At 34.8% G+C, this 15,632-nt stretch overlaps 1 protein-coding gene and 1 pseudogene across 1 annotated transcript; both read right to left on the bottom strand.

The window, feature by feature from the left end:
* Positions 1-3,709: 3,709 nt before the first annotated feature.
* On the bottom strand, positions 3,710-10,458 carry LOC110424184 (lipoxygenase 3, chloroplastic-like). The gene is made up of 9 exons (XM_021438704.1): positions 9,998-10,458; positions 7,304-7,569; positions 6,833-7,070; positions 6,312-6,647; positions 6,112-6,200; positions 5,881-5,988; positions 5,205-5,506; positions 4,855-5,121; positions 3,710-4,742 (listed from the first exon to the last, which is right to left on the bottom strand). Exons 1-9 carry the CDS (start codon positions 10,350-10,352, stop codon positions 3,986-3,988), a joined length of 2,718 nt encoding a protein of 905 aa, XP_021294379.1. The 5' UTR covers positions 10,353-10,458; the 3' UTR covers positions 3,710-3,985.
* A 2,638-nt stretch (positions 10,459-13,096) lies between these two features.
* The window catches only part of LOC110424334 (linoleate 13S-lipoxygenase 3-1, chloroplastic-like), an 8,383-nt pseudogene continuing 5,847 nt past the window's right edge, over positions 13,097-15,632 (bottom strand).

Below are 15,632 nucleotides of genomic sequence, written 5' to 3'. Positions count from 1 at the left end.
TTTGTATTGACAGTTCCTCTTCTCAGTTTTTGATTATATTTTTCACTCTCTCAAAAGAACTCAATTAGATTTAAATTGTAAGTAATTTTCAATTCAAATTAAGATTTTAAATATTTCATGTCTAAATATATTTTGATTAATTTGGTAGTTAGGTTCATAATTATAATCTAGCTAGTGAAAAATAATATTATATTTTTTATTTATTTTGTAGATATTGATTATTTGATTTTTATATTTAATTTTATGTGGTTTGTGAATATTTATATTTAGTTTTGATCAATAAATAGAAAATTGTTATGCAATCTTTTCAAAATATAAAAATCCATCATGAACAATTATAATGTTTTTAAATATTTTTATTTTAAAATATTAAATTAACACACTAAATTTACATTTTTTTAAATTTAATATTAAAATTTATAATTTATAAATTTTAATATATTTATTATTTTAATTATGATATCATTCAGAAAAATTTCTTATTTGAACATCTCCTCTATTATCGTGGGTTAAGTTATCCAACGCCAAGAAGCTTCTCATGCCCAAATTAATTACTAGAACTTAAATTTTCATTGAGTACTTGAGTTTACACAGCCAAGTTATTGAAGTAATTAATGTCACATTTGGTTATAACTTTTACTACTCATTTTTTGTTTATATTAATCTTTTATTTTTTACTTTAATTTTATTTATTTTTGTGAAAAAATAAAAAAATTAATAAAATATCATGTAAGTAGAGCGCATGTGAGTTTTGTACATGGAAAAAGAGTACAAAAAAAAAGAATAAAAGTTATATATATATAAAGCCATTTGAGTTAAGAAGAAGAAGAAGAAGAAGAAATGTACTTATTATACTATTTACCTTATCTTCAAGTAGATTAAAAGTGAGCAGATCAGGATCAAGAGAGTCTCTTCCAACAAGTTGAACTTTTTTTAATATAATTTTCTTTGCCTTTATGTCGTTAATGTCTTGATCAATAGCATCACTTGCTCTTCTCCTTTGATACGTAACACTTCCAAAAGTCTTGTTGGTAGGATATTGCTATGGAAAATATGAGTCAAGGATTGTCAACATGGTGACCCCATGCTCTAACCTAAGCAGCCCTTGCTCTAAGCAATGGTTCCGTTCCAATCGTGGGGACAGAAATTAATGCAAAGCCGGGTACGGTTTTCGAGAGTCAAATTAATTTAAGTTTTGCTCTTTCGAAAGGCTATAATTCATTAAAGGGCCACTGTCCATTAAAATATCCGACGAGGTTTGATGTCTTTATGCAACGCTTGGGCCACAATGAATTCGAACCTCTAAAGCAATACTATGCTGACAAAACACCCGGGCCCTAGAAATCCCAGCAAACAAACAACATCAACAAATTTGGATCACCGCCCTATCAAAAGCCTACATTACGTAAGCAACAAAAATACCAGACATAGCAAGTTTGACTCCTTACCAAGGCTTCTCACCTTATCAATACAACCAGAACATATCAATTGAAACACTAATTCATGTGAGATAAAAAATGCAACTTCTTCCCCTACCATACAACCCAGACATGTCAAATTAATACAAGTCAATGCAACTAATTATAGATAGTATGAACCGACCCTTTCTATGTCCTAAACCTTTTCCTGCCATTACATTGTAAGGCATTAAAAGTCATCTAAATTACGTGATTCAATTGTAACAGTGTAGATGCCTCCCTACCTAGGTTCAGTTGTGTTCCACTACCTACTATCTAAAGCCTCTGGGGGAACTATATTAACCTTTCAAGAGGACTTACAATTTTATATATGTTAAGAAAGAGTCTAAATCAGAAAAGGAGTTTCCTAATTACCTTAAATCTTAATTAATATTATAACCTTTAGGCAAGCATTGATCGATAATTTCACTTAATTATGTGTAACAATCATTGTTTGATTGCATTATATAGTAGTAAATTTGACTTTGTAACAATTTTTCAAAAAAAGTTAAACTTGAATAATTAATGAAAAATTACCTTTTTGATTAATCTAAGGTATTTTTTTTTCTTTTTGTCCATATTTTTCCTTTTCAAAGGCAAAAGATAATTCATAAAAAAAAATAATTTGCAATTAACTCAAGACAATTAATTATAAAAATATTTCACAACCCAAAACTTAAAACCCTTTTTACCAAGTGAAGTCTGCATGATTTGGATAGACCTCCTTTATGGCTTTATTGTCATATATTTGCTTTGTTTTTTGTGTGACTTAATTTTCTTGTTTTTTGGCAGTAATTTGATTTTAATGAAAAAAAAAGGTTGAAAATTGAAAAAGCATGGATCACATTCTATCTATGTCTCTGTATATGTTCCAAACGCACACGCTTCTCCACTGTATTATGTCGGCCCAGTCACGTATGGTCCAACTCATACATGTTTCATCCTGAAAAACGCAAGGAAAAGCAATTTATCATTAAAAAAAGAAAAAAAAAAGGAATTATTTGGAGTAATACATCATATACAAATCAAATTTAAAACGATCAAAGTTATGTACCGTATATAAAAATCAAATGTGAAACGATTAAAGTTAATTTTTTTAACTTAATATTGATGTGAATTTTAGAATTGTTTTTTTTTCTTTATAATAAGATTGTCAATATAATTTTTAATAATATATGTAATTATATATTTTATTCATAATCCTATAATTAAAAATTTGTGTAATACAATTGAATCTACCAAAGTGATATGAAAAATATACAAAAAAATGTTAATAAAAATATTTTTAACATTCTAACCCCATAAGCAATCACATTAGTTACATAATATCTACAAATATTTATTAACCGACACAAAAATATAAATTAATATATGTATAGTCTGTTTAATAAGTAAATTTAAACAACTCCATTATCAAATTCCAATAATTGAAAAATCGTTTTTATAATAAAAAACAAATTTTTTGAAAAATCGGGTTACGTAATTTATATTTCAAAACTATTACACGTAAAAATTATGAGGCACTCATTTTCTGTGGAATACACAAAAATAAGACAAATGTTGACGTAACAGGGCGGTGAAATTGATCATTTGTTTTGAAGTCTAGGCTATCACGAGGAAAGTTCAACTGTTCCGACTTCCGCGTGAAAGAAGAAAAAGCCAAAACTTTGTTGCCTGTGATCAGAATTTCATGACAAACATACTGCTTCTATGATATTTATCGGTTCAATAAACGTGGTCGTTTTTTCTTTTCAAAAAAAAAAACGTGTATTTAATTTTATTTTATACCCCAAAATTAGAGAAAGAACTTCGATAAATGTGAACAAACGTTTTTGTCAAATTTTATAAATAGACTAATTGAAATTCTGATTTGGTACACATTTAAAAGGTTTTTTTTTTCTTGATATAAAGATTAAAACCTGGATTTAGCAATTAGCCTATGTAAACATATTGCAAAAATTAAATTAAAATGGAAAATTTCAAATATATATGAAATAGTGCCTTAATTAATTTCTTATTTGATCATTTTATTCTATCATATTCCAATTAACAATCTCTAAACTTTGAAGCCTCGGTTAAGATTTTCCTCTGTGGCTTGGCTTGTTGATGCATAAAAGAAGATCAAGGCAAGGCAAATTACCAAACACAGACCAAAGGCAAAATCCCTTCCACAATCTTTAATTAATGTCCAAGAAATGAATGAGAAAAAAAAAAAGGGAGAAGTGAGAACGAGAAATTTTAATTACACCAACTTTATGGGAAATAATAATGAAACCTATGTCCATTATTGAAAAAAGAATATGGGATGGATAAATTACAAAAGAAATCATGATAATTTAATGCCATAATAGATATATATGAAATATCTATGCTTGGCTGTATTTTGTTTCCAGGATTACTGCTTAAGTTTATAGCTTCCTAGGCTGTGGTTGATTTTTGGTTCCGATGAAATTGAATTTCTCAACTGCTATCAACAACTTGAAACAATCAGGATAAATTGTAATTTTTTCTGGATTGATTAATAATCTTCATAGTGATGCACTGGTAGGCACTCCTCTACAAGTGGCTCCAGGTCCTGAGGATGGCAAGAGTAGCTCATACGGTGAAACCCCAGCCCCACATCTATTTCTAAGCTTTGGATCAGCATTTCTTTTTTCTATCTCTTTCTCTATCCTCCTCATCTCCATTGAAAATTTGTAGAAGGCCTCCAGTATTTGAGGATCCCCTGCCCAATTTGAAAGGTCTTTTCTATCTCCTAGGTACTCTTCATCAGCTGAATGTGTGGAAAGTATATGAAGCACAGATATGTAGTGCAACATTTCAGATAAACATGGCAATGATGCCAAGAAATACCCCTCTGGATCTGCAAAGAAAGATGCATGGTCTGGATCACGTTCATTTGGCAATAGTCGCCGCATAAATGGTGGGCGAACTGGGAAGTATCCACCATAGGGATACATCCCAAAGTTCACTGCGGCATGGTAGGCTGATGCAACCCAGATAATGGTGGTGAGGATGGAGACAAGATCATTTGGAGTAGAGAGTTTGGGCCACCAGCTAGCATGGCAAATATCAGCATGGCCTACATTGATGAATTCGTGATACCAGTTGTTGAGTTCTGAATCTGATTGAATACTACTTGCCTCTGGGTAGTAGTAATTGACATAGGTTCCAACAAGTTCCTCAATGGCAGACCATATGAGCAACCCATCATTTGCATATGGGTAGTCTTCGATAAGTAGCTTAAGTCCGTGTGGCTGGGTTGGGTCTGGTACTGCTATTCCTCTGAGCAGAAATAAGATTTAGACTTAAAGAGTTGTATTTTCGGAAATTATTATAGAGACTACTTTAACTTTTTCATTAATCCCATATGAAAGGAGAGCAAAAGTGTATTTACCTTCTAATGAGGTCTGCAGGAAGGCTTTCCATGTCAAAGCGCCACCAATTCTGATATGAGGAAGCAGTAATCTCCATTGAACACTCTGCAGTAGACAAGTGGGACTCAATTATTCCTCCAGCATTGAGGAGAAGCCGGCGACCCTGTGCATTTACATCCATTGTGTATCGCGTGTGAGGATGAAGAAGTTTGTAAATAGGATGCATTACACTTAATTGCCGGTGTGCTGCTATGATTAATGGTTCCAGGCATGCATGAGTCCTCAACCTGCAAAACGTTCAGTTGTAGTTGAAAATTAATGGATAGTATTATAAACAACTATTGGTGCTACAGTGGGCTTGCAAAAATACCAATGCTGAATCAGTTGATGAGCACCCGCATCGTTTGAGCAGACATGGGCTTTGCCTAGTTGCCACAACCAGCAGGTGGTGGCGTCAACTGGAGGAGTAAGAACACGCTTTGCTGGTACATTCTGGTTCTTCTCTGGGAGGCTGAGCTCAATGGCAATTGGCTTTAAAGATCCCAAATGCGTCAAGAGGAAAATTGCCCGAGTTGCATAGGCTTTTCTGTTATGATGAGCATTTATGCGGTTGAGAAATGGAAGGTAAACATCGTGGTAGTCCAATATAAACAATTTATTCTCTTCTAGTGCCTGCAAAAGAAGTTCAGATAAAAAACATAGGATCCATGAATGATTATGCAGAAAATTGTATTGCTTTTTCTTCTATTAGAAAAAGAAAACCAAAGTACAGAGTCAGGACTAGAAACTAACACTAGCATCCAAAAAGAATCTGCAAAACAACTATTGCCACCAAATGAACTACACGATAATATCGAGACAAAAGAATCAAAATATTACAGGCAGGGAAAGAGAAACGACAGGCATCAAAATGTATGTATGGATTGTATATGGATCTTATATCTGTCAATTAGCAAATGGGCATGGCTATAGCTCACAAAATGGTTCTGAAAATTCAATCAAGCTAGTTGATTGGTTTTCTATTTTCCTTGAATCTCTTTCCATACCTGTTGTACAGACATCCCATTAAGCTGGCATACGATGTGTTCTTCTCTTAATGCTGAATCTTGAGATCCATGGATGGAGGGATCCAGTTTGCTTACTGGTGGAAAGACCTAAGGGGAAACACATTTTCAGCAAAAAATTTTCTAAATTTTTTTTTCTGTCTTGTCATTGAATTGTTCTTTTAGTACTAGCCAATTAATAGTAGCAAATTAATTAGAATCGATTCTTCTCACCTTGAGCCTTTCTATGCTTAAGGGGTTCATGCCAGCAAGTGTTAGACGTCCCAATTCATCATCTCGTAAAAAACATGATGGATTATCCCCTGAAATTGGAGCAGGATCATGTTTCGTTTTGAAGAATTTCATTCAGAAGCATTGGACTGGACTGCCCCAATTCCAATACAATAATTAAAGAGCAAGAAATTGGTGCTTACTGGAAACGATCTTTGGATGGTCAAACTTGAAAATATCTTGCACAGATTCATTGATCATCTTATTAAGCATTCTTGGTAAATGAGCCTTCTCCCGAAATTCATTCTTTGATTTGAGTTCAAAGGGTGCACTCTCTTTATAGAGATCATTAATGTCAGAGAAAGTCCTGATGACATCACTATTAATTGAGGCCGCCTCTTTCAGTGAAGGAAGTAGACTGCTAAGCATCAACTTCCACTTTCCTTCAGTGACTGCTGCTATTTTCAAATCCTCAAACGCTTCGTCTCTTGGTACATACTGTGGCATGTATCTAGTTACAGTGGACTCCGCATTCACATCTGTGGCAATATGTGAGAAAACCAACATCTTTAGTTAAGCTCAAAGCAATGAAATAACGAAATAAAAAACAAAACTAAGCTTACACCTGAACATTTGGTTCAGCAAGACTCAAATCCCTTTCTCTCATATCAAAGAAAAAGAAAAGACGGAAAGATATAGGCTTGGGAGAAGAACATATATGTACCTGAATTAGCTGGAGGACGTCCAGTTCGGCAGCGTCTTGGATAGGGCTGAGTTCGGCCTCCTAGGATTGGCCTTACATATTTGGCTCCTTTATCTGGATATCCTAAGTCATTATAAACATCGTAATCATAAATTCTATCTGACAGAGTCCTAATACCCTCTCCATCACCCCTTAATTGCCTTAGATCCTTGTCTCTGAGCTCTTTGAGTCCTACCGGCGTGTCATTAGGTAAATATGCCTGGCGTATCCAAAACAACATTGCAAAATTAAACCATTTCTGCCCAACATATATATATATATATATATATATATAGGTATATATGGATTGGTTTGTAAAATGGAAGAGCAATTTAGCCAAGAAATATTTTACAAAGCAAAGCAAAGGTCAGCCAAAAAATTCGCCACCTAAAGGAAATTTTGACAAGTATTTAACATGGAACATAACCTTTTTGTTATAAATTAAATTTGAACCTTGTTTGAAAAGAAGATCCTTTTCTCTGCCTGGACCCTATCTGGTTGAACCCAGGAGTTGCAATCAAAATGGACAAGACCTTCGATGGCAATGCTTTCCAGATAGAACTCCTTGTGATATTTGTTAGTCACGATAATGGCTCCAGGGACCCCAAATTTTGCATCTACCAGAAATTGAACTTTGTGGGTGACTTTATCAGCATTTACTTTCAGATTTCTGGACCACTGGAACATAGTTTCCTTGCTCAGCTTTGGCTTCCCCAACTCTTCAAAAGTTAAAATTAATCAAAGTTAGAGAGACAGTCAAAGGCAAAATTGGCTAGCACATAGTTGAACTAGTGTTGACCTTAACCTCAAAAGAAAAGTGTAAAGAGATATGGAACTAAAATAAATCTTGCTGCTTAATCATTAGATTGAATTATTTTATTTTTCAAAACAGATTGTTCATCCGATATTAGACAGTTGCATGCACTGTTGAAGCTAATACTTGCATGCCGCCTGCAGTAGCAGTTTAACACATGTGCAAGCTTAACTTAAGTCCTCACCAGCCATTACTCTTCTCAGCTAATGTATTTACGTGTTGTTATGCATGCTTAGTTCGTAATGCATTTTAACACGTCTTATGCATGTAACAAATGTTGTAAGCTATTATCCCGTATTAACTTCTTGTAATTAAATATCTTTAGCAACCAGTAATTAAATGGATGAACTTCAGGTCTACGCTAAGCATACTTTGTTCATCCCTGTTTTCTTTGCCTGTAACAGAGGCTGCATCACGTAGCCATATCTTGACTTCTCCCAAAACACAACATGCTATCAGAGCCCAATTTGAATTTTTAAGGAATCAAAACTTTGAATATCACCACAAAACCGTCCAAACAACAACCCGTCCTTTGAGCATGACAAATAGTAGTACCTTTTCTCATCAAATGCCACCAACCTTTAATGGAGTCAACCACTCCATTTGGCCTGAAAAAAATGAGAACCTACATAAGGGCCTACAACATTTGGGGTGTGGTTAAAGCTGGAAATAAATCAAGACAAATGCATGTCTTGAATCCATTAAAGGAGTTTGAAGTCTTGAGAATGAAGGACAACGAAGCTATGAAGGAATGCAGGAGAAAATCTGTCTGATGTGTCCATACTTGAGATATTGGAAGCTAAAATCTCTTCATTGGAAGAGTCAAAAGATCTCTCCAAATTGACACTTAAGTTGTGACTGCACTCCAAGCTATAGAGAATAGGAAAGCAATATGCATGGACAACAACACAGAAAATGTTTTGACAATCAAGTTCAAAGACAAGGTGCTTTCCGGAAAACCTTTGAACAAAAGGACATGCAATGAGTTTGGACACGCAGAGAAGGTTTACAAGAATAAACTTGAGACACAAGAAAAGCCAACTCAGACAGAAGAGAAGGCTAATGCAGTAGAAGAATATTTGTTCAGGGTTATGACCTAAACCAAAGTTCTAGCTTCTGAGAAATGAGTTGATGTTTCGCATACAAGTATTAAGGAGGAGTGTTGAAGCTAATACTTGCATGTTGCCTACAGCAGCAGCTTAACACGTGTGCAAGCTTGTCTTTGAAATTAACAACATATTTCAAAAAAAAAACACGTGTGCAAGCTCAACTTAAGTCCCTACCAACTATTACTCCTCTCAGCTAATGCATTTACGTGTTGTTATGCATATTTAGCTCTTAATGCATTTTAACACTTGTCTTATGCATGTAACCAAGTGTTGTAGGATGTTATCCACGTATTAACTTGTTGTAATTAAATGCCTTTAGCAACTAGTAATGAAATGAATGAACTTTAGTTCTTTACTTAGCACATTTTGTCCATCTTGTTTTCCTTAACTGTAACAAAGGCTGCATTATGTAGCCATATCTCGACTTCTCCAAGAAAACAACACGCACCAAAAAAATCAAAACCTCTCTCTTTTCCTCTGTTCATAGTTCTTTCCCCCAATAATAAAGGTAACAGTTTCATTCCTTTTTCCTACTAGTAAACTATTTTCCTTCTTTTTTGTATCTTCTACAAATGACAATATTTATTCTGAGTTCAGAATACGGTCCTAGTAGTTGGTAAACTATGGAAAAACATTTATCCTGGTGGGGTCTGACTTTGGGGAGTGGGGCAGGGCCGACACGCGGTTGTTTCAAACTTCAATTGCATTAACATCTACGCCCTTTCGTATCTGAATCTTATATAGTTGTCAGAAGGGACATTTAAAATTGTGGCAAGTTGTACACAGGAGAAGAAGAAGGTCCTGCTGTTTTTTTCTTTCCCTTTTTTTCTTTGTGGGGTGTGAAAGCCTGGAAATGCCTTGTCAACTCAAAATCATTTACGTCAGGTTGGCAACTCAGTGAAATTAATTACTAGTAAACTTGACCATTGGTTATCGGCCAACCCTTTTGTAAGACCTAGCCGTTAGCCTTTCCTTGTAGCTGCGGAGAGCCAAACCGTCTCCGCACCGTCGTGCCAACTACTGCACATCCGGAAGTACTACTCCAAATTTGCCAGTGGAAAGACAAAAGAAGAATAAGAGAAAAAACTAAAAGAAGGTAATGGCCTTATGTTAACGACAGAAACAGGAAGGTGACCATGTTTGCTTTGTGCTTAAAGTATTCCCTTAAAATTTTCTTTCAGGTTCTCGACAAGCAAACCATTAATTGAGAAAGACGGTGCTTACTTGGGTCAACTTCAGTGCTGACAAGCTGTAGAATAACACCTCTCTGAGCAGTATGACCGTCGGAGTCTAACCAACGAAACATCATATCCTTGACATTTTCCACGGTGTCATACTTGACTGTTACCAGAGCTTTCACCTTGAATTGCACTGGAGTTTCAGCCTTGATAAGAGCTGCTGCCATGGGAGCTGCAACCACCTTCTTTACTTGCACTAACGTGCTCTTGCGCGAGTAAGGCAAAGAGTTAGGAGAAGAAACGTAGTTCTGCTGGTGGCGGCGGACATGGCTACAGAGAAAAGATTTTGTAGGGAGTTTGTCTATTGTGAGTGAACCAAAGATGTCCCTGGTACCTGCCATGACTTCTTGAATATAATTTGCAAAATTAACGTGAAAAGATGATGCTCGCTGATTCAAGTTTAGTTTGCCTCCCGTTTTATATGTTGCAAAGGAGATCCATTAATAAACTCAGTGGGACTAACTGCTTTTTCCCTTTTTCTGTTTTATTGATCACACACAAAATATCTATCCTAGTTACTTTTCCCTACCATATTCTAACTTTTTAAAATAGACAATATATATATATAATTAAATTAAATATTCATATATATCAAATTTTTTAACTTGACCTTTAAATTAATTGAAAATTCTGAATTATTTTATAATGAAACTAATTTTGTGTAACCAATGCTACCATATTAATTAGATCTCTACTGCCCTGTCCGTTGAAGGGATTTCATATTTATAACACATTCAATTTTGCTGCTTTTTACCTGTGGTAGCAGGTCGAAATGTAAATAAATTATTATTATTATATATATGGATATCCATAATTATATGACTTAATAATATTGAGTTTGAGTATTTTATATTCAATTATGAAATAGATTTAGGTAAGGCTTTTAATACCCAATTCGAGTATAGATAAGTTTCGAACAGCACTTTTAAAGTACCTTAAACTTGACCCAATTATACATATATATAATGTTTCAAAATTTTGTAATTTGTGCGATTTAAAGCTTTATTTTCTTTTTCTTCAACACAACTGTTGTCATCTTATCTGATTTTTTTTTATAAATTAATAAATATAAAATTATTTTTAAATATAATTTTTAGTTATTTATATTATTGTTTGAGTTATTTAATCAAGTATTTAATAGATTTGGGTAATTAAAGGATATTATTATATTATTAGAGTTTAGTTTTGAATTATGTTATACAATTTTATTCGAGTTTTAATAAAGTTTGAATACCTTTATAATTAAATGGATAGAATCAGAATCAAGTATCTCAAAAAAAAATATGGATACCTTACCCTCACTTTCTTTGATAAATTTTTTTTTAAAAGGCTTTTTTTGATAAATGTGGCTTGTTTGTAATAATGCTCATTGAATGAAAAGAGATCAAATTTTAGTCGTTCATAATAGTTTAATTAATGTTCTTTAAAAAAAGTATTGTAATTAATGTTTTCCTTTTGTGTTATCAATCATGTGTTTTTATACATATAAGCTCCGTTTTATTAATATTTTTAATATTTATTTTGTAAAAAAAATGAAAAGAGCATTAAACAAACATATCATAAAGACCACACTTGGCCTTTCAAACCTACCTACTACCTACCTAGCTCTAGAAGTGAGCGAAACCTAAATGGACCCAAAAAAAAAAAATAAAACACTTCTCCTCCAGCCTAATTAACTCATAGGAACATTCAATGATGAATGAGGAAATAGGTATAAGTGCAAGAGGTAATTGAACTCTTTGGCTGAGAAGGAGAGAGTACTTTATCTTATAGATAAAGTTTGAAAAGCTTGAAGGTATTATAATTCTAAACTCTAAAATATATATATATATATATATACTATAAAATAAATAATAACAGGTTGTAAATGTAACCTTTCTTGGTGTAGCTAGTTGTAAGTTGACCCATAATAAATAGAATGTCTAAGAGGAACCCAACTCTCAAAACAAGCCACTGCTCCAGCTTTTTGTTTATTATTTATTTTCTCAGTCAATTGGTGTCATTTTATTGAACACAAATTGACATTACACAACCAAGGGCATTGCCCCAACGAAGCAGACCCTGATCAATCGATGAAAGACATCCGACAAGGGGAATAATACCATGTAACACCTGAAAATAACGTAACAATACGCATTAATCTTACACTTCACACACATGACACACCCAGCCAATAGAGATAGAGAGACACCATTACTGAAAGCTCCCATACTGCAGATACTGAGATGAAAGCATACCATCCCACCATACAATCCCACAGCACCATAAAACACTGAGCCTGCAGAAGATACCGCAACACATAAGGCAGCAACCACACAGAAATAGTCAGCGTCATAGAAACATCGCAACAGGTAAACCACCACAATTAAAGCACATAAAATTATCAGCAGCGTTTACAGAATGGTCATAAAACAGCAGTACGCCAACATAGATCTCACCATAAGGCAGACATCCAAATCACAGATGTTACCACCAAGCATAAAACGTGTCATTCATGTCAACCCCGAACTTGGCTAACGAGTCAGTCATAGAATTAGCTTCGTGCAAGGTATGCACAAAGGAAATATTAGCAATACTAGCACAAAGGAAATCAAACTCATTGAACAATCCCATTGTTTTGTTATTGCTTTGATCATTGTTTGAGTTTAAAAGAATCTAAATCCACTGTGCTACGTAAATTTTCAAAAATTCTCTTTTTCAAAGTTAAACCAGATTAAAGAAACTAAAAAGATTAAAAGAAAAGTACAGGTTGTAAAGGGTCAATGATTAATTTATCTTTGATTTTTCTTTTGATTTCGATATAGGTTTATCAACTAATTCAAACCCTCCAATGATTACTAAATATCTAAATTCGTTCAAAAAAAAAACCTATCGAGATTATGAGAAACACGAAAAATTTGCCTTGCACTCTTTTATCAATTTAAACTAAAGAAGATATTTTCTTCTTGATTTGGAAGGTGAGTGAGGGTACCAACTACGGAATATGAGAATTAAAGGAAGTGCTACAATTCTCTTTATTTCTTGCTTTTTCTTCCTTTTTTAAAAGTGAAATTAGATTTTTTTTAAGAAAAAAATCAATAGGACACTAATGGTGGATATCAGCATGGCCTACATTGATTGATTCATAATACCAGGCATTGAGTACTGAGTCTGATTGAATTTTACTTGCCTCAGAGTTGTAGTACTTTACATAGTTTTGAATAAGGTACCCATTATTGTGCATATGGGTAGTCTTCAATAAGTAGTTTTAAGTCCATGTGGCTGGCTTTGGTCTGGCAATGCAATCCCTCTACACAGATAGAGAAGGAATCTTATACACTATAATTTCTGAAATTATGCAGGCTTTTATTTTTAATCCAACCAAAATTTTCAGGTCGAACATTATTTGGGGTCCAGATTGCTTACAGGCCGAAGTGTCCACAAGGAAAACTCTTCTTCAGTAAAAAAGAATTGTTCCATAATTTTCAGTTTTGTTATCAAAAAAGCTTCTAATTTTTTGGGAATCTTTTGCTACATGCAAAATTTGAAGTAAAAAGAACTGGTTATGGTCACCTTGAGCCTTTCTATGCTTAAGAGGTTCAATCCGGTAAGTGTTTAGCCGGCCCAATTCACCATCTCGTACGCAACATGATGGCTCCCCTGGCATTGTAGCCGCCTTTTTTTTAAAGGATTAGTCGAGTTCCTCAATGTGCTGGAAGTAATCTTTTTTCAGTAGGACACAGAGCAAGAAATTGATGCTTACTGGAGATGATACTTGGTGGATCGAACTTGAAAACGTCTCTATTAGATTCTTTGATCATCTTATTAATCGTTATCAGAAAATGAGGTTTCTCTCCAAATCCGTCTTGTTTATGTGACTTGATTTCAAGGGAAGGGCTCTCTTTATAGAGATCATAGATTTCAGAGAACGTTTGGATAGCAGCATTGTCAGTTGAAACATCTTTTTGCCATGGAACCAAATTTTTAAGCAGCCCCTTCCTCTTTCCAGCTGCGTTTGTTTCTTTCTTCAATTCCTCATACGCTTCATCTCCCTGAACATTCATAGGAACCAATTCCTTTACAGGGGACTCTGCATTCACATCTGAGACATACTCATGAAAGCAACATTAACTTAATTAGATCAAACTTTTGTGAATACTCTAAATGGTTACCTGTGTTAGTTGGACGAAGTTATGCTAAACATTATCAGGACCATAACAGTTCTGCGGGTAAACCTTGGATAAGCTTTCATAAAGAAGTTCTTTTGATGAGGTGGATGGGGCAGGTGAAAAAGGTGCAGGTTGATACAAAGAGTTGGAAAAGAATAAAATCACTGTTTTACTTTTTTTTTTAGTGAAAATAAAATTTTATTAATCATCCCAAGTTGGGGAAAAGCTGATGGAACCAGCGTGAGAAGAGCAGACTCAAGATGGATCTGTCAGCCTCAGCATAGTCCCTACAAAGGTGACACCTAAATGACTGTCAGTACAATTATATACACCTCACATCCACGCCTACAAGCTTTACAATAAAATCAGCCAGGTTCTGCATCCTAATTATCCAAATGAACGTAAGACATTTAAAAGCTGTCAATACAACCAGCCACAAGTCACACATAGGAGTCGCCACCATGCCAAGAACTATGGTCTCTTTGCCCACACCGTACCAATGAGTTCACAAATGAGTTACTTTCCCTTAAAACGTGCTCCTGACCTGCTATTAGATGCACTTTGTGCCCATTCCGCATTTAGGAGAAGGCCAAAAACTCCATCCATCAGCCAATGAAACCATTCTGGTCTTGACGGAGCTTCCCAAGCCCCTCACATTCCAGCAGAGTAAACGCATAAATCACAATTCAGAAATGGATGCTCGAATAGCTTGAAGGTGGTGATCAAATAAAGAGAAATATCCCAAAGGAACCAAAAAGAGATGAGAATTCCGTACCCCTGGCTGTTATTCATGAGCTCAAGAACAAAGACAAAATAAAGTTAAAAGTCATATTCAGTCAGCTGTAACTGGGCATATAGAAAGAACCGAAACCTGATAGCAGAGTGAGATTTGTTCAGCAGAGCATGATCAAAAAAGAACTGCTGGCTATAATATATACATCAAATCGAAGTCCTTACACACGGCTGTAGTCGAAGTCAATTATCGGGTCTGGACTTTTCTATGCGTTCCAATATTTCAAGAATGATCCATTCCGAGCATTGTGGTGAAAGACCCAGTTGCATGCCCAATTCCCATATTTGCTCGGCTTCCCTAGATGGGGCGAAATTCACCTTGGGTGCTTGTGATTTACCAACAAGCGGGCTATTTTGAGTTGGCGAGGAGACTCATCTTTAGAGATTTTTAATGCCTTTCTTCCTCAGCTTCTGCAATTTTCTAGTGACTTCGGATTTCATGCCAACTTCAATAAGATCCTCTAATCTACATTATGACGCATCCGACATCGACTTTGATTCCTCATCAGATTGGTCAGAAGGATTTTGAAGCCAATCGCTGTTTTGATTGGAGCTTGCGAGATCGGCTAAGGTAATGGTGGATTGTAAGCCACTGCAGCTAGACCTGTCAATATGGGCCGGTCCGGCTCAGCCCGGCCCTAGTCCTTATGGGTTGAAAAAATATGGGCTGGGCCGGGCCAG

This window comes from Theobroma umbraticum, unplaced genomic scaffold, assembly GCF_002168275.2.
Source record: "Theobroma umbraticum cultivar Fairchild unplaced genomic scaffold, ASM216827v3 scaffold_204.0, whole genome shotgun sequence".
Classification (NCBI taxonomy): domain Eukaryota; kingdom Viridiplantae; phylum Streptophyta; class Magnoliopsida; order Malvales; family Malvaceae; genus Theobroma; species Theobroma umbraticum.
Note: the sequence above shows the minus strand (reverse complement) of the source record. Positions and strands in the feature narration are given on the sequence as shown.